This window comes from Acartia tonsa, chromosome 10 (genome assembly GCF_053477335.1).
Source record: "Acartia tonsa isolate MP-2025a chromosome 10, ASM5347733v1, whole genome shotgun sequence".
In the NCBI taxonomy this organism is placed as follows: Eukaryota; Metazoa; Arthropoda; class Copepoda; order Calanoida; family Acartiidae; genus Acartia; species Acartia tonsa.
In genome coordinates, this window is record NC_137269.1 from 13,584,517 (window position 1) to 13,605,031 (window position 20,515).

Sequence of the window (20,515 nt, forward strand, 5' to 3'; positions counted from 1 at the left end):
CTTCATAATTCACTTGTTCTGTCTGTTGTCTACCGGTCCGTCCTCTAGTCACACTATAGGGAAAATGTGATTTCTCAGCTACTATTTAAGATTGACTACTGATTTTTGTGAAAATAATTTACTGATTCTGTCAGTCTGTCGGTCATACTACAAATCACATATTTTTTCTCAAATTCCCTTCCTAAAAGCACTTAACATCTGTTCTATAACTTTCTCCGTTTGACCATCCATGATTTTTTGTTCTTTGTTACTTGTAGATGTTGTCATCCTTGTTTTTATGACACTCCATATTTGAATTCTCAAATTCTATTCAAAAATTTCTGAGGCCTGTCATATAACAAAGATAATTGAAGAGCTTAGGTCACATTAATTAAAATTTTGAATAGGTTGATCGATGTTTTACCTCCAAGTGCCTTGTGGATTTAGACCCCCCCCCCCTTCCTCTTTAAATTCAAATAAATTAAAAATAAAAAAGAAGTTGTTCTTATTTACCAACTCCATAAAGGAAGGGGGACAGTGATACAATAAACTACCCTCCCCTTTATTTTTTTAATTAATTTTAAATTAAGGGAGTTGGATGTTCTGTGCTCGAATAAGCAATTTCAGAAAAATATTAATATTTATTTTTATCTTTAATATTGTCAATGTAATCTGTTTAAATATTTAATTTGTAATTATTTAAAAGAACTTTAAGAAAACGACTATTGTATAGAGAAACTACGCAACAAAACAGGAGTTACGTATAAGCATAAAAGAATGCATCTGAAAGAGGAAAAAAACTTAATGATTTGATTTCACAGGTGATTTAGAAAATACTATTTTTAGAGACAACGCATTCTAAATATCCAGCATAGTAATTCAGAAATATAAGGGATTTTCTGTATACAAATATAGAAATATTTAATTTATGGACTAGTAAGATCCTGGAAATAGAGGTAGAAAATTATGTATTTTGTTTAGAGATGTTTTTGATTCTGTTTCTTAGAAATACCATACTTCCCTCACCTTAAAAAATATCTGTCATTTAATGTTACTTTAAATTGTAACGATTTTGCCTTAAACATTTAGAGCATTCACAGCTAGAACTTCCAGGCAAAATTTTTGCCTTAGACTCTGCCATATGAAAAATTATGTTTTTTAACATATATTTTTCGAACACATAATCTTTTTTATTCGTGACTATTGTCCATTATACTCTACAAGGTGTGTCAACTAAATTGTCACATTTTTAATTTTTTAGTAAAGATTTTACTAAAACGTCATTATAAGGGCCTCTCAAACCTTGATCGACTAGTCATTTTCAAATGCGCTAAAGCATAAACGTACATAAGGGGAGTATGGACACTCCTTAAAAATTTTGTGTGGTAAGGAATGTCTTTCATCCATTGCAACATCCCCAAACACCACCCCCCCCCCCCCTATCCACCCCACCCGCCAGCCCCACCAATGAAACCATGTACACGTAAATGTAAGTTAAAATCATTCTTTTCATTAAAGCCTTTTTTTAAATAATTGAATCTCGCATGCAAAGGCACAACAGATTTCAGATTTGTTCATAAGGGGTTCGGTGCAAGAAAAGCAATTAAAGAGAAATTAAAAAAAAATTCTGATGGAACATTATTCTTATGGCTGAAACATGTAATTCTTTTATCTATTCCATACATTAAATAAAATTAGAGGGACATTTTATATGACCCACCCCGTACTATTATTGTGCAACACAAAATGCCCACTACAAAAACACATTTCAACATTTTAATTTACAAAATTTCAAATTTACTTTTTATGCAACAGTTTTCTAATTTGGGCGGTTGTGAGATTGTTTTCCTCTATTGAAATTCAACTAATTTAAGGTTGTTTTTAGTAATTTGCGGGACAAAATGACTCAAAAATCAGCCATTTTTATGACGTCATATGGCTGATTTTTAGTCACTTTGTCCCACTACGTTTTTAACATGTAAGAATGTTTACTATTTTTAAATAAATAGAGGGCAAGGGACACTTTGTCGTTTGTTTGTTCATTGCTTTAGATCAAGTTAAGTTAGGTAATATTGGGTATTGAATAGACACGCAGGAATCCAGCCAATAGCGGTATAATTTTAGAACGCCGCCTCTAGTTTCAAATACCTAAGAGAGTGGGGGTTGGGGTTAAAGTACCCTTATTTTTTAGCTATAATAAATAATTATTATACAAAAAAATTATCTTTCTTAATAGTAATATTTGTGAGATTATATATTATTTTAGAATATAAAAGGATGGAATAAGTTCTAATTTAAATTTATCTTCAAAATTTGCTTCAGATTCCTATCTATCCAAATCAAATATTGATTTGGCAAAATGGCAGAAAATTGGCAGAGCATAAAATCTTGCAAATAATTTGCAGAAGCCTGATGCGAAATATTTGATCTAATTATAGGCAATAACCCTAAAATCTTAAATGGAAAATATATAATCCCGCCATCCTCCTATTATTAGTTATTAAAATGTAGTTTTTGTTAAGTTCAATCCATCTTTATTTTGCAATTTAGAATTTGAATTGGAATAGTATTATTATGAATTAAAATATATTTTTCTTTTAATATAATAAGAAATTACATAATTTAATTAAATTTAAGAAAATGTTAAAGTTTTTTCATTATTCTTTTCATCAAATAAATTTTCTTTTTTTTCTCTCAAAAAGTTAAAGTTACGTAATTTATTATGTTTTTTTATTTATATTTGGTAATTTTAAATTTCAAGAGTACTTATTTTTTTTTAGTAGCGCAGCTACACTATAATTCCTAATGTCCATTTTTTAACACATACTTGGGGTTTGGGAGGAATAAACTACTCGGCTGCTATTCTACAGGTAGATGCAAACTTAAAAATTGTTATAAAATCTTGATTGGTAGGTACAGAATGACAGAATCCATTACTTATATTAATAAACGAATGAAAATATTACTATGAAAACTTTCCTTGAAGTTTGGAAGGTTTTATCGTATTTAACCCTGTGCATGCAAGCCACTGCTTACCACCAATAGTTTTAAGCAAATAAAGGGTTAAGTTTGATGATCATAATTAGGGTTGTACATCGATTTGTTATTCATAATGTTCCAATACAAATTTTAGATCTTGTAATAATAGTAACAAGACCGAAAACCAAATAATAAACAGATTGTAGAACAAGCTTTGAGTTTTAAAAATTTACAAACTTTAATTTATGAATAATACGATTTTGTAACTAACAAAATAAATTTTCAATTCATTGAGGAAAAAAATTAAAGTTCCTTGTACAATTCTAATTGTATTTCTTTAAATGAATGTAAATTTATATTTAAAGCAAATCTCAATTTGAGTTTACATGGCTCTCAGTCTCAAGTTCTTAATATGTTGAACACAAAAATGCTGATATGTACAACCGATATGGTAATTGCAGAGGATATTGGACTATAAATTACACAGGTACCAAATGTTTTAAAACCGTGCAATCTTTTTCTTTTGCTTTTTAGATTTGATTAGTTGTGACCAAACTTTTTAATATTAATTTAAATCTACAGGAGAAGTAATTATGTTTATCATCAATGAGATAAGGATGTATACAAATTTATCATCCATTGTCCTATCCCTAGGTAATTAGCAACGCTAAAAAGCTAGGGGAGTGTGTTTTTAAACAATCCTTATACTAAAGTAACAGGATGTTTATTTGTCTGTGTGTCTGTACCGAAGGATCTCGCTAACCGCTGAACCGATCGGGTTCTCTGTAACAGGGTAGCTTCTCATAGGTCCCGGGAAGGTTTATAACTATTTTGGGGGAGGGTACCACCACCTTCCCAAGAGAAATCACAATAAAATCAAAAATATTAAATATTTCCGCTGCATAGTGTCGCTAGCATAGTCGCGCTACGTAGTCGCGCTGCGTAGACGCATGAATTTAACAATTGATAACATAGACAAGTTATTTCTCAAATTAGATATTTAAAATAAAAAAAAAAAACATTTAAAGGCCACTAGAGGCCTCTAGGGGCGTAGCCGCTAGTAATATAAAGATTGGGGTAAAATTAATCTACGAAATTTTTTCGAAGCTGTTAAAAGGCTGCGCTACTAATTAGCATAATGCTCCTTGTGCATTGTATTTTGGCTGAATGATTTTTCTCTTAATATTTATAAATATTATAAAACTTCCTAATTTATTAAATATTTAATTCTTAATTAAATTTTTGTAAGTAAAAAAGTGCTAAGAAATAAATTTTAGTTTATGTTAATTCTTGTAAAATAAGTAACATGGTCTGTCTGCTTGTGTGTAGCTTAAGATCTCGCTAACCGCTGGACCGATATGGTTCACCATTAGAGTGCAGCTTTTAAAAATAAAATTAAATATAAAACAAATTTGCTTTCAATGTAGATGCGGCGCTTTTACATAAAGTACACTACTAAGCACTGATACTCCCCTTTGAAATGAAATAAGGGGGAAGGGCTGATTTTTTTGTTTCTTTGCTCATTACTTTAGTTCAGGTTAGTTTATATTAAGTACTGTGTAGCCCCAAAGGGTAGGGGTAGAGGAGGTCCCGCAGGTATACGGCTCCACAATAAGGTTAAGTAGACTAAAATAACTAACCTCCCCCTTATTTAAATTTATTTTTAAAATTGGGGAAGGGGGTATCAATGTTTAACAGAAACATTTTGTGAAAACGCCGCAATTGCACTTTTGAACATGAGGTGAGCAACGCTATGTGTATTTTTATTGGAAATAGGAAAATGTTTTAAATTTTTCAATTTATGCAAACACGCACACACACACACTAACAAATTAAGAATAATAACATCCATAAAAGCGAAGCTCTAAATCTAAAAAGTCAGACAAATGTTGAGTAATTATGTCATATATAAAAACATCTTGTTTAAAATTAACGTAATGACCTTCTGGTATTGATTATATATAGAGTTTGCTTTATAAATTGAGAATCATTATGCCAAGTTTGAAATGGATAGGACAATTCTAAACGAAAATTGTCTATTCTATTTATCTATTCTAAATTTCACCACACTACCCAAAGTTGGCCACATAAAGATAATTCTCTTAGTTATTCAAAAATTAACATTACAGAAAATTTGCAACTTCTTTGATTGTCATATTCTTATGTGATAAGAATATAAATATAGGTAAGGAAACCGCGTATAGTTGAAATTTCTAAGATTCCTCCTAAGATGCATAAAACGAACTAAAAACAATACAGGAATTTGCAGGTTCCGCCAACCGCCAAATTTTATTTCGGGCTTACCGCAGCTGAATTTGAATTCTAAAATATATTATTTTCGTTTATTTTTTAAGATAAACCAAAGGTACAATAACATATATCTGCTAATTGCGGCTGCTTACCCCTGTTAATTTCTACATTGTTTAAATTTTGTATGAGTTACGCATAGGTTTTAAGGCGCCTTGGACAGCTGAAGACCTTACTGGAAAAAAAACATCACGATTTAAAAAAAAACAATCAAGGTGGCTATTATAACTTCAATAGTACATTACGAAGTATAATAATGCAGAGATTTAATTATAAAAGGAATAAATCAAAATACTTTAACAGGTTGTATTATTTTGATCACTTTTACGTAGTCTAAATTTAGTAAAAATGCCAGATGACTGACATTATTTGTATTGGTTGCTTATAAACCTAACTTTCAGTAAAACAAGAATGACAACATACATAAAGCGAAGCTCTTAAATCAGACGGTATGACAAACGAACATAAATACAAGTAGAGTTTTATCAGAACTTAATAATATAAGCAGAATGTTATTAATATATAAAGACATATTTACATTTTTAGGACTCGCTTTGCTTAAGATAATGTACCATGTTGTCCTAGGAATCGTTGTTACAAAAAGTTTAAAATAGACTAAGAGCTATCTGTTACTTAATATGCAAGGATGGGCATACAGACAACCATGAATAAACAAACCCTAATTATAGAAAAACTTCGATTAAAAAAATTGAAAATGAAAGATTTCCTTTTGCGAAAAGAAACAAAATACATTACGTTATAATCAAATGCTTTACCAAAACAAAGTTATCAAACTAGTTTGACGAATAATTATAACGAATAATATAATGTTGTTATAAAACTTTGGGTACCCATGTTACTTACAAACCAAAGTCCCTTCCCTCCATGTACATTTCATTGCAGGCCAACAAAAATCTATTAAATATTCTTGCTACAAGTAAAAAGATGCATATACTGTGTAACCTTTTATTCAATATGAAACACAGTTTTGTTTTTAAAAATTTCTTAGAACTTAAATGCAAAGACAATTTTAGGTATTTACGCATTTTTATACAAAAAGCAAAAAAAAAATTTTATTTTTTTATTTAATTAAATAATTGTGCTATGTTAGAATTATAAAAGCAGTAATTATTCAAAGGGGTGAGTTAAACTGATGGCATATAAATAGCCTAAAACCATACGAAGGCTTAGATCTAATGAGATAGCTTTTTACCATCCTGTGATCTATGTAAAGCTTCTCTAAGATATAGAATTCAATCAAATTGAAATCTTAGGACAAAAAACCTTGCTACTCTATATGATGGGATATGTATAACTTTTGGCATCATTGTTTGGAGATCTATAGTTAGGGTACGTCTGAAGGTCTTCCATTTTCTACATCAAACTGTAAAACAGCTAACGACCAGATGCAGTAGGCGCCAAATAAAACGCCAAGAATCTACGCAGCAAGAAAAAGATATCAGGCTCTTTAAAACGCTAGAAAAATGCTATATAATTATATAGTATTTGTTTTTAATTAATCAATTTAGTTATATTTGAAAACAACCTCAACTTAAAAATTTCCTTTTTGTATTATTTCATAATTAATGCTAATGTTGCGCTACTTATTCTTGTTTTTTCTTCTAAGAATAGTAATTGTATTTGATGCGCAGTAAGAATTGGGTTATAAAAATTTGCATAAGTGCAGTACACATCTTTATTTAGACTGGAACAAAAAGTATTTTAATTTAAATGAAATTTACATTTTGTATATAATTAGTGGCTTCGCAACCCTATCCCTACTTTTTTATATAAAACAAAAAAAGAATTTTTAAGGGCATTTTATTGTTCCTGGGGCCATATCATGGGAGCTAACATAACACCCTCCAAGTAATCTTTCTAATATATTATTAGCTAAAAATTAGTCGTTTACAAGATCTTATCGGATATAAAGACCGTTTTGTTCAATGATAGATTTTAAAGATACTACAGCTTGAATTGCATTAGATAATTAATAAGTTTCAAACTAAAGGGGGGGGGGGGTCTAACCTCATAGAGCCTATTACAGAACTTCACAAGTCCTCAAGTAAAGGGGGTACTTTGTATAATGAAGCTCTTCTAAGTCTAGCTCTTTTTTTGTGTAAGGCTATTTCAAGCAAACGAATGCATTTTAATCTACCTCCTGAAATCATGAATCTACCTTCTTCTTTGTATTTTATAATGATATTTAAATTAAACTTGCATAGGTCAAGAACTTTACAAACTCGGGGACTAAGGGATGTGACAATAAAATTTTAAAGTTAAAGGGGGTGTAAAAATTATTTGCGCGCTTTGCAAGTTTATTTACCAGACAACGGTGTTGATTTTTGAGTATGTTGATTATAAATCGGGTGGACTCTTAGGGGGTGAATCCACCCTTCTGACAGTAAAATTACACACCTCTTATGATGTTTGTATTAAACCCCTTAAAGCTCACACCGCCCTCTATTTTGGTTTAAGGCTGGTGGCAAAATCCTGTGCACGCCAATGGGTTCATCTATCTGTTGATGTCTCTTATCTATCCTTGTTTAATGCAATGTTATTTTAAATGCGCAATTTAAGGTATTTATTTAGACCTTTTAATGTACTAAAGGATAATTTGTTTATTTTTAGAAATTTAAAACGCTATTTGCTGTTTATAGCTATTAGCAGGCTCGTTCATGTCATACAGGGGATCTGCTTTTTAAGGGGTGGAAACAGCCTAAAACCATCCCGTGACCCATGTCACACTAAAAGTAGGAAAATATTTATGTTCATGTTTTTATGTGATTACTCCTATTACTTTCGGATAAAATTTATAAAATCAAATTATTATGAATGAAGCCTTGTATTGTTTGATGTGTATTTTTAGTAAATAGTACAATCATAAGTTTCAAAATCTTTTTAAAAAATTTAAATGTGGGGGTAGGGTACTTTTTAGTTTGTTTGTTTATTAGGTTAGGTTATGTTATATTTAAAACTTGGTAGACCCGCAGTGTTAGGGTACTGCAGGTGTAGGAAATATTTTTTCAATTTTGAAAATTTGAGTACCCCCCCCCCCCCTGACAGCGAACTATGAACTCTGGCCGCAGCGCTCGGCTCCCTAGCCTGATTAGCCGCAGCGTTCGGCCCCTTGCCTGCCTAGCCGCAGCGCTCGGCCCCCTTGCCTGCCTAGCCGCAGCGCTCGGCCCCCTTGCCTGCCTAGCCGCAGCGCTCGGCCCCCTTGCCTGCCTAGCCGCAGCGCTCGGCTCCCTAGCCTAAAACCTAACCTAACCTAAAATAGTTGTTCCTCGTTGTCGGGGGGGGGGGGGGGGGGTACTCAAATTTTCAAAATTGAAAAAAAAATTTGAAAAAAAGAGGATAACGCCGAAAAAACTAACATCTCCACTTATTTTTTTAAATAAGGGAAAGCTATGTAATTATCTTGGTGTGGTTTTAGGTTATTTTTTGCTCCCCCACCATCCACCCTTCCCTAGGCTATGGGCGAAGTAACTAGTATTATAATAATAAAGGAGCCAGGGATGTCAGCAACTTTGGGCCAAAAAAATATAAATGAAATTTATTAAATTTTATTTCACTATCTGAGGAAAGCTGTCTATAGTACGATGTGATAGATAAAATTGCAATATGAAAAGCTAAGGTATCAAACTGTTTGCAACTCACAAACTTTTGATAATTGAAATATTTCTTGAACTTTTGTTCCATAAATACTTTGCTTACCTAAAAAGTAAAAATAAACTATTAGATTTTCATTTATTATTAATCAAAGTTTACGAAAACAAATTTAGTATTGGAAGAGTGATTTTGAGAACTCTTCAACTTATTAAAAATACAAATAGCTTAAAACCTACCAAAGACGAAAAACCCCTCCACTTTTCCATATTAGCTATATTTTTTTTTATTTGAGAGGTATCGGTCCAGTGGTTATATAGCGAGATATTAAGCTACAGACAGAAATGTTCATCCATATACTGATGGATTAAATTGTCCTTGTAAATTTCAAAAATCAAATGTTTCCCCCCATAGTATCCATTGAGATTTGTTTTACAACTCGCAGACAAAATTTTGCACAAAAAGCGGACAGGTTCAGGTTCTACATGTGCTAAAATAGTTTGACCATATACAACAAATTTATACTACAAGTTGGAGTAAAACGAATAGGTAAATAGTTGCAATACTGCACAGCTGATATTTATTAAATCTAAAACTAAGTCAGCTGTGGATTGCCGATTATTTGTGAACTTAATAAAGTAAAAGGAAGTCCGTTTGTCTGTCTGTGGCTTAAGGTCTTTATAGCAGCAGGCAAGGTTTACAACTATTTTGGAGAAGGTAATTCTACCCCCCCCCCCCAAAAAAAATCCCTGTTTTTAAAACTAAAATAAAAAATGTAGGGTCGACTTACCCGCACCCCTTTTCTCAAGTATCCGCTTGTATTCAAATCATTTTGGTTAAAACTAGAAAAATATAAAAATGCTTTAAAACGTAAACAAAGAAAGTAAGTTTAAACCTCTTTACCTGCTTAAACCGAAAACGAAAATAATTGAAGAAAAAAATCGCGATACCTGTACGTGATTTTCAGCTGTAGACGACCTTTTAATCTCCAAATTTTATTTTAGATTTATTTGCTTGTTGGCTATACCTTATTCCTGCCTCTTTACTTTTTCCTTTATTTCATATATAAATGTGTACATTTTATACACAAATACCGACAATAAAACGTAAAAGAAAGGCTAGTTAAGAGGTTTAAAGCAGAAATATAAACAATTGAATGATTTTATCTTTAATATTTTATATTGTAATGGTGAATACGCTTCTAGAGGCCTCTAGGAGAAATCGGCGTAGGTAGGGTAAGTTGACCCTTCACTTTTAGGGGAATATATTTTCCAGAGGTGATTTCTCTTTTGGGGGGTGGAGATGCCCTCTCCCAAAACATAAACCTTCCATGGATCTAAAAGAAGAATTTATGTAAAGAAGAACCATATCAATCCAAAAGTTAGAGAGATCACAAGGTACAGACAGAAAGAAACATGAACATACATCCTATTACTTTTAGATAATACTCTGTATGGTTTATTTTTCATGTTTATATTTTACCAGTAAAAATGTCAGAAAAAAATTTCTAAGTTTTTTTACAAAAAGTTTTACAAAAATAGAGTTTACTGATGCTAAACATAGGTCTATAGATGATGTGTTCTTAAAACTTTGGGTACCATTATAATTTACAGTCCAATGTACCCTCCTTTCATGATATTATTATTTGGAATACTATATTCTTACAACAAATATGAATCTAAATATAGTGCTGACTAACATAGATATGATTAGGATATTAGGCAGAATCCCTTTCATTGATGTTTAACCATATATAGCCTACTCCCTTGTTTAATACAATACTTTTGTCCTTGTAGAATTGTTCTGAAAAGGTGCAGTATCATTACATATAATGCTGTTTTAAATGACATTATTTCTTATAATTACATTGCATATTAGTCATATTTTTTATACATTTTTCAACTACCAATCAAATATCAACTGCATATTTTTTGTATTTTTGGGTTTGGGGTTAGACATTCCAAAAGAAAAAATATTCGAACTGTAATTTTATGAAAAGTATCTTATCTATGAAAAATCAACAAAACCCATAAAAAGACTTGAACAACAGTCTAAGCTATAAAATTTAATGTTAGACAACAGAAATACAAAATTCTGATGAAATATGGCTAAAAATACCTTGTTTTAAAAAGCTTTTGAAAATATTTTCAAAATTAATTGGTCCAATGGCTATTAGTGGGATATTGCGGATATTATATTGACGTATTACATATCCACACCACATTATCCTATAATACTCTGCAGACAATTTCATTACTCCAGTATTATCAAGAGTTGGGACAGACATTTGAAAATTTGGATCTACTGCAGTTCAAGGTAAAATATTGCTGGTAACGAATATTGCTAAAAATCTATGAATTTTAAAGGCTGCTAGCTGCCAAACGGCTGAACGTACAGATCATACCCGGACACCATTTTAAGCGGTATAAGAAGGCCTACAAATAATCTGGAATAGCCAAGATTCAATGATGCACAGGGAAAGCTTCACGGAAGAACAAACGAGTAAAATAGGCCCTTTTCGCGCATTTCTCTGCACTGCGAGATAATTATGCATTATTGATTTATGGCTATTCCAGATTATTTGTAGGCCTTCTTATGCCGCTTAAAACAGTGTGCATGCATGATCTTTACGTTCAGCCGTTTGGCAGCTAGCAGCCTTTAAAATTCATAGATTTTTGGCAATATTCGTTACCAGCAATAGTTTACTGCCAACTGCAGTAGATCCGAAAATTTTATTCAATTTATGTTATGTATTCGTAGTGTATTATTTTCTCCAGAACCGATTCTAATCCAGCGGATATTAATCAATTTCAAAGCCATACTGGGAAGAGTCTCCAAAAAATTGTATAGGTTTTCAAAAAAGAGGGAAGGGTTTTTTTTTGTTTGGTTTTGGCCCCCGCAGGGGTTTGGCATATAAAAAATTACCATAACCTTATTTCAATTTACTCTTTAAAAGAGGGGAAGTTTCAGAGCTCGATGGGCATTTTGATAGAAAGCAACAACTTTTCATTCCAAACTAGTGAATAAAATTGTGTAATGAATGTTCCTAAACCCAGTTATTATCATTTTTCATTCTATTAATCTTATATTATATAACATCCTGACGAGAAATATATTTATTTTAACACATAAATTCCGATTAAGTAACAAAGCTAATAAACAATAAAATAGTGAAACGTAATACATCTGTTGGTAAAGGATTCGTGGTACACAAAAATTCTTATGTGTAAAAGATATAAAGATAAACAATGAAAAATATGCCTGAAAGGATTTATTATGTTTTTTAAAATTCCATTAGACTGGACCCAAACATCATAGGTAACATGAATATTTTTCTTATTTCATTTAAATCCTCTTTACTTACAATTTAAATCCAGGTTAAATCTGTTTTTATGATGTCTAGAAATTTATTAATTCAGTACATACTCAAGAAATATGAAATGTTAACTGCTTGTTCGTCACCTTTCCTCATGTAATAATGGATATATATAATACGTGAATATGGTAAGATATTCTCGCATATACTGATCAAATGTTTCTGCCAGCGGGATAATATAACAATACCCCCCATATCCCCCTATGACTTTACTCCCATCCACTACCTCTGACCATGAAAGAACATATTGACCAATATCTGAAACTGTAGTAGAAACCTAAATTGACGCAAAAAAATTCCACTGTTACAATATCCACGTATGTAATGTAACTTTATATGGGTGTAACAATCTTGGGGAAAGGGGAGGGGGATTAGAATTAAGAAATATTTTGATAAAGAATATTTTTGAAAAAGTATTTCAAGATGGTTAATGTTAAAACCATTCACGCACATATATTATAAATACAATACCTTTACAAAAATAGAGATTTACGTCTCTCTGTCGATTGCAATTAGTTAAAACAGAACCATTGTGACTGCAATAGTCTTCATATGTTTTATATATGCAATGAATTCCTCAAAAATTCAACTTCCCCATCCAAAGCATGTATAGACCTTAGAATGTCAATACACGGATAAAAGGTGATATTATATCTTTCTTCCTCCAAATACTATCTAGCTATCAATCATCATATAAAAGTAAGTTGATGTGTATATGTCTGTCTAACTGTGTGTATGTAGCTTACTATCTTATTTAAGGGGCTTAATTTATCGTCCATTATGTTATTCCTGTGTGCCTGCTGTCAGTCAGACTAATTTATTTGCTTTGACAGAAATCGTATAGATGAAGTAGTGGCAATTCTACAACTTTAAATTATTAGTTGTTCATAATGTAGTGATTTGATGATAGAGGGAACACATTCGAATGTTTTTTTTTTATCAGGAAATATACTTAGAAATGCCCTCTGAGGGTTCTAGGCTATTTTCCGAAAAAAAAACCTTGCCCTTAAACATTTATTCATTTTTTATAGTTGCTATTTCTTTCAAAATAAAATAAAAATATGAGGATAATCCGTCCCCCCCCCCCCCCTCTACCCAGAGGCTAGGTGTGAAGCCACTATTTTGAATTAAAGTTTTAGTATATTTTATTCATAAACATCAACCCCTATTGCCACAACCTGGCCTTACATGTAACACCTAGTAAGAAATAGCACTTAAAGAGAGATTAAATTGACCTTATTTATCTCTTGAAACATGTTTTTGTATATGTACAAAGTATGTTAAGTGTTTTTACGTGTATCATATGTGTATCTAGTTTTTATGTATGTATGTATGTACAATTTTACTCTTATCATATATGTCTTAAGTGGGAGAGAAAGATAATATGACACTTAGAGAGTCATTGAAAAGAATACATGAAAGTAATTGATTATAGTCTTGCTTTGTTAAAATCAAATATATCAAGCAAATATTTAGTTGTTATAAAATAAAAAAGATGAGAGAATATGAACTAAACCGCTATAAAAAATAAGTATATTTGTCTTCTACATCTTGTCTACCTTAAATGTCTGCCGAGAAAATCCCATATCTTCGCTAATAAAAAGACTTTGGTAAAATATCAATAGGAAAATCTTCCATTTGATTTTAATATCAAGCGAGTTTCCTTGAAAGTTTTAAAACTATAAATATAAAGAAATAAAAGTATCGAATTTCAATAAAATCAAGGAAGAAGTCTAGATGTTCATAAATGTAATTCATTTGAATAGTAAAATCTATTCCAGTATGGCTTCAAACCAATTAATATCCGCTGGATTAGAACCAGTTCTCATCCATAGCGTATTGCAGACAATTTTCCACGAATATCAAATTAAATATCATAAGATTAATACCAGTTTTGTTAGACTTGACTTTGGCCTATCAAGGCTAACAAACTGGTTTTAATCTTATATTTTTTTTATTTTTGTAAAGCTGTCTATAATACGATACGATAATTAACTATTATAGATACAGTGCAAAACAATGGTCTTCTTGAAAATTTGTAATCTGTTACTATAAAACCATGGATTTTTTTAATCTAAAATTTTATCAAGTATTCAAATCTAAATTACAGAGAATAATTTTGTCCTTGATTGATATATCACTGAAAGCCTATTTGAAGCCAGCTCATACCAATAACGAAATTAATTCGGAAAAAAATCACGAAACCTATACGTGTTTTTCAGCTGTCGTTGGGGGGCAACACATCGTAAAATTGACGACCTATCCATTTGCCCCCCAAATATTATTTTAGATTTAATTCCCTTGTTGGTTATACCTTATTCCTGATTTGAAGCAGAAAAATTGAGAAATGTGACGTTATCAAAGGCTATGGCAAAGTCAAACTGCACGAAACCCAAATATAACATCAAGTTAAAGCAAATAATTTTTAAAAATAACTAGTCATAGAGCAGCTGTGCTCCTATAAATACAACATCAAAATTCAAAACCTTCCAACTTCCCCTCTCAATTCACATCATATTGACCGCTTCCCCTTCATTTTTTGTACAACCATCTTAAAGTAAAGTTATACATATTTTTTCTTAGTGAATTGTTAGTACCTATTTAATGCTTTTTATCATAATTATTTGTTATCAAAGTTATGAACAAATGTTTTACCTACAAAGAGTGTTTTATCATATTTTTTTCAGATGCGATATATAATGAGTATTTTTTTTAAATTGGGTTGAGAAATATTTCTAACTGAATGTTTTTTTAGCAAATAAAATACAGTGATCTAAAATTGGACGATAAATTGATGTACATCCCCAATGATAATAAGCACAATTGATATGAAAATCTTTGATTGAAAAGTTTAGACACTACTAGTTTGGAACTAACCAATCAATATACAAAATTTACAGTTCAATATCTTTTTGATTTCCGATTAAAGTATTGTATATGACGGTTTGTCATTTTAAATATTTGACCGCAACTTCAAAATGTAATTTTATTTCACAACTTTTTCTTCTCCTTATTGCTGCGCTTCCATGTGGTAGAAATAGTAGCAATCAAAACAATGTTTCAAGTATTAGATAATTAATTTCCAAGAGATTGTACAATGTACATTTTAAACAATTGATGCAGGAAGAAAGTACGCAAACTGTTTGTACATTTTCAGGCATAAAGAAATAGCCAAAAATACCTAATTTTGCTGTATAGTTTTTTTTCTGTATCTTGAACAGTGGCGTGTGGTGGGGAGTGTTAACATCCGCCTTAAAATTAAATTGAAAGGCCTGCCTTCCCTTTTTGTCACCCTCTAATTGTTTCACATAACTTAACATAATCAATATGTATTCATTCCCAATTGTATATAAGCTTTCAATTATAGAATTTACTTTTAAATTCAAAATTTAACATTTCTTTTGCTGAAAAATAAAAAAAAGAGGTAATATGCTTCGAAAATAGAATTAAACCTGCCGAAAAAACACTTTGAAAAATCCCTGAAAATGCACACATTCAAATTACTTAGAATGAGATATTGCTTTGGATATGATTTATTTATTGTCCTAGCATCTATCCATATATCCATGGTATCAATAAGTTTGTAAACAAATGGCTGGTGTAATGCATAGCGCAGTTTGATCAGGGAGACAAGGGATATTCATTTGTCAACTTTCTAGGGAAAAGCCAGTGAACAATGATATCAGAAGGTATAGTTGATTATAATACCAGGTATTTTCTATTATGTCCTCCTAGACACCGGTGTCCTGGATAGGAAACAGGTTTATTTTGAGTTACGTATGACAAGACCTATATTTCTATGACCGGGTGTGTATGACGGTTCAGCACATAACTTTCATTAAATCACAGCTGATCATTTTTGTGGATTTTTTTGAAAATTACTTTTTTACCCATATTTTCATAGTTTTTCCCCCCAAAAAATCACAATATTCTCACATTTCCAGCTAAGTTATTCTAAATTCATGCAAAAAAGTATAACAGATGACAGCTATAACAAGATCAATAACCTCAATTGACTATTCTAAGATTTGTAGGTAAAACATAGATCCTGGATGTGATACAAGGTTCCTCTGAGGTTCCACCAAAAAAGGTTAAACAAATCAGAATCAGCAATGATTTTGTACAATGTTTTCATTGTAGTATTGACAAGTAAATCACTTCTAGACACCAAGCATATGGAGGACTGGTAAAATTATTTCATTACTGAAACCAGGGAAACTTGATAATTAGGGTTCCAGCTACTGCCCTGTCTCACTTCTTTATCCTGACTGCATGATTTGTCCCTACCTGAATGATGCTGTTAAACTTGCAGACCAACATTATGGCTTTCACACAGGCAGGTTTACCACCACTGCCTTACAGATTGTTAAAACCTTAATCAACAACAGCCTAAACAATAAGAAACCAGTTATCAGAGCAGTGCCAGTTGCCATTTATCATTCAAAGGCTTTTGACACTATAAACAATGAGGTTCTACTGCATAATATTAATGCACTAGACTTGAATGAGTACATGTAACGTTTTTATGTGAATACATTAGAGGTAGACTACAATTTGTTGTTATCAGTGGATGTAAATATGCATACAAATCTACCAAACATGCTGACCTACAAGGAGGGGTCCTATACCATATACTATTCGAACTGTAAATTTCATAAATGCCAACACCTCACTCTAATTACATCTAATTTCCTCTGCTGACAATTCCAACAGCATAAGTCCCCTTTTTTATCCTTATGTCAAGGATATAAAAGCTTACTTAGCAGTTCTTAATGATTGGTTAAAAAGTCAGAACCCATTCATATCTCCAGCCAAATCATCTACAATAGTCTTTACCACCTTTTTGAATTAGGCAGGCACTGTAGTCATTGTTGAAACAGTACCATAAGTCAGACATCCTAAGTTCTTAGGTGTTACCTGTGACAATCTTTTCTATATCGACCATCTTGTTAAGGAGCCTAGAAACAAATTAAACCCCCCCAAAAAAATGTTTTAATCTCTCTCCACCAGAGGGAAAGAAAAGTAAGTCATAGTAAATACATAAAAAGCAATTTGCCAGTCCCTGATATTCTACTGCAGTTACATATTTAGTAATGCCAGCTGGGACAGCCTACTGTTTGCTGGAAAAGCTGCTCTGAGATCAGCCATCTACTGTCACATCATGAACCAGGAAGCATTCGTTACCAGCAATATTTTACCATCAACTGCAGTAGATCCAAACTCATTACCCAGAACAGCTAAAACCACCCTGTCCCAATACTTTCAGGTTACAATGTTTACCTGAATACCTTAAAGGCCAGAGTAAACAAGAATCTGGTGCAGTTTGTTTCTGACACTGGCAAGAATTTCACACAACCACCATCATTTCAACTGCAACCACAACCCATCAAAACCTTTAAAAGCAGCCACAATACTGAACTAACTGTTTCCAATGATGATGAGCAGGAACTAACAATAACACAGGAACTATTTAGACATCAAGTCAGCAAGGAACCAATATTAGGCAAGATAGCTTGTCAATACTACAAGGAAAACTTTATACAGAATCATTGCTGATTCTGAAGCATGTTAGTTTAAACTTAATTGGTGGAACCTCAGAGGGACATTTTATTACAGCCATGAACTATGCTATAACAATTCATGAGGCATGCATGAGGGACTTAACAAGTGAGTATTTTTTTGGGTTGACTACTAAAACAAACTTAAGTTTTGTTTAACTGTTTAGACATTAATTCAAATAACAACTTCAAATAACTTTTACCCAACTTCTAGACTACAAATCTTAGATTAGTTAATTGATTCTGAAAGATCTTGTTATGGATAATAACATAGTCAGCTGTCATCTATTATACTTTTCTTTGAATAAATTTAGATTAACTAAGCTGTAAATATGAGAACATTGTGATTTTTTAAGGAAAAACTATGAAAATCTGGGTAAAAAAGTAATTTTCAAAAAAATCCACAAAAATGATCAGCTGTGATTTAATGAAAGTTATGTGCTGAACCGTCATACACGCCCGGTCATAGAAATATAGGTCTTGTCATACGTAACTCAACAAAAACCTGTTTCCTATCCAGGACACCAGTGTAGAAGGTTTGTTTTATGAGATTTGTCTTCATACAGGCCTAGTAACCTCGAATTTGTCAGTGTACCTTTTAGTATATTAAACCAATTGACATAGTAACATTTAATTTTTTTTTGTATGACGAGATTCTGCCCGAGAAATAATTATAATATAATAAATGTCTTTAGAAATCTGTTTGACTTGTATAAATGTTGGTTGAAAACAATATTGCGAACCTTTTAAACCCTGAAGTTTAATTCTATGGTAGTATAGCCTCCAAAAGTTAAGTTTACAAACAAACTTTAAGTTAAAAACGTAGTATGTTTATTTCTTATACTGATACTTGAACTGTATAGAAGTAAAGATACTTCATAATGCACTTTGTCTGTCTGTCAGTCCATAACACTATTGGGGATGTTGAACTTTTTTTCTTTTTCAACTTGATATTCAGTTCATATGCCTCTCTAAAGATTTGATTATTAAAGTCAAAGTAACACTCATTACTTTCTTAGTTACTAATGGAATAGGCAATGGGTTGGTTGTCTGCTATAGCTATTTAACAATTACCAATAGCTCTGAACTGAAAATGCTACATATATTAGTTGTTTCGATCAAACAATGAATAAATAATATTTCTTTTCAAAGATGTTTGGAAAATGTCAACCCTCTATATCTAAGGTCAATTGGTCTATTTGTTTTCACCCGATTTCTTTTTTAACAGACTCATTATCTAATATGGCCTTTCTAAACCATTCATAAGAAAAACTTAAATGTGATCTTACAATTTTTTTTCTTGTCTTATCATGTTAGTAATCATTTTTTTCACAATATAGAAATAGCTTAAAAATCTAAAATGGTTCATGGACTTTCTGGCAATAAATATAAAGATTATTCAATTTCAAGATTATACCTTGTTGTGACAAAATCCTTCTTACAAGTTTTTTTTTAAATATTTGGTGCTTTGCCTCAAATTTGAAATAAAATTAAATTAAAATGGATGTGGTATTATTTTTTGTTCAGCCTAATTCCACAAGAGATTGCCCTAACCTTAAGAGGCTCCCACACACAAAAATTATCCCTCCTTCATATTTTAAAATTTTTAGGGGAACAAAGATTCTGACATCAATACATTTCGATTAAAGCTATCCAATACGGTCAAACGTACATATTCTAAATGTACATTTTGTCTACAAACCTACCTTCTGTAGTAGCCATGGCAAATAATTTCCCATGTAGCCACTCAGTCAAAACTTCTCGTAAACTTCTTTTTCTATCCACTTTTGGGATTTCTCACAATAGCAAGTCACAAATAAATTATAACTTTTTGGTTCTTTTTTTCTATTTTTCGCAGGCCCCCAGGGTCTTAAGCTATGTTGAAGAGTAAATTAAAACAAGATACTGCATTCTATACATATGTATATTTTTTGGCTCCATACAGCTTCACTTTGGCTTAGTAACCATTATTTGTAATGTTATCTTATCATTGTCACCTTTAACTTTTCTTTTGATACACATTCAAAACGAAGCAAAGTATAAAAGTTTCTTTTGAAAGAATGTTATGAACTAAACTGTCCAAAATCCAGGTAAAAATTAAAATAAATTCAACTGGGATACATCCCAAACGTGTGTTCTCTCTACAGAGGCTATTCACCGAAAACTAAAGCACACACTAACACTCTAGTATCTATATTATATACACCCGTAGAAAGAGAGTGAGAGAGGGAGAAAGATTGAGAGAGTCTATTCCCTCTACTAACTTTGCCTGAAAGGGATCAAGAGAAATATAGAAAGAGCTATAGACAGAGAGAAAGGAAGTTGTTATAAGGAGAGATAGCATGGAAAAGGTAAGGGGAGGTTGAAAGAAAAAGTTTTGGAGAGGCTGTCTAAATAAGGTATGGCATGGACTTTGTGTTGTTGTTCTCTGTATTTATCCTCCTAGGTGCAATAAATACCACTGAACCCCTGCCATTCTTATTACCCCTTCATATTTTAACCCCTTTCTAATACAACCATCTATTTCATTTTTTCGTACCACCAAGCTAAACTAAAAGTTTCAAATGGAAAGTACGTGTAAAGTAAAAAAACTACTTTTAAAAGCGAAGCTTTTCAATAATGAGGGTGGTCCGTCCGTCCTTCCGTAAGAGTTGATGATCTTTTTGGGACTCAGGGCCACTTAACGCCTCTCCATGCATTCTTGAAC

The 20,515-nt window shown here is 31.8% G+C and overlaps 1 protein-coding gene across 1 annotated transcript in view; it reads right to left on the reverse strand.

Moving 5' to 3' along the window:
- LOC145329454 (uncharacterized) overlaps positions 1–19,986 on the reverse strand; it is a 35,231-nt gene extending 15,245 nt beyond the window's left edge. The window contains exon 1 of the mRNA XM_080173614.1: positions 19,515–19,986. Coding sequence (XP_080029740.1) covers positions 19,515–19,530 — 16 coding nt within the window. The 5' untranslated portion in view covers positions 19,531–19,986. The remainder of the gene's footprint in view (positions 1–19,514) is intronic.
- Positions 19,987–20,515: the final 529 nt, after the last annotated feature.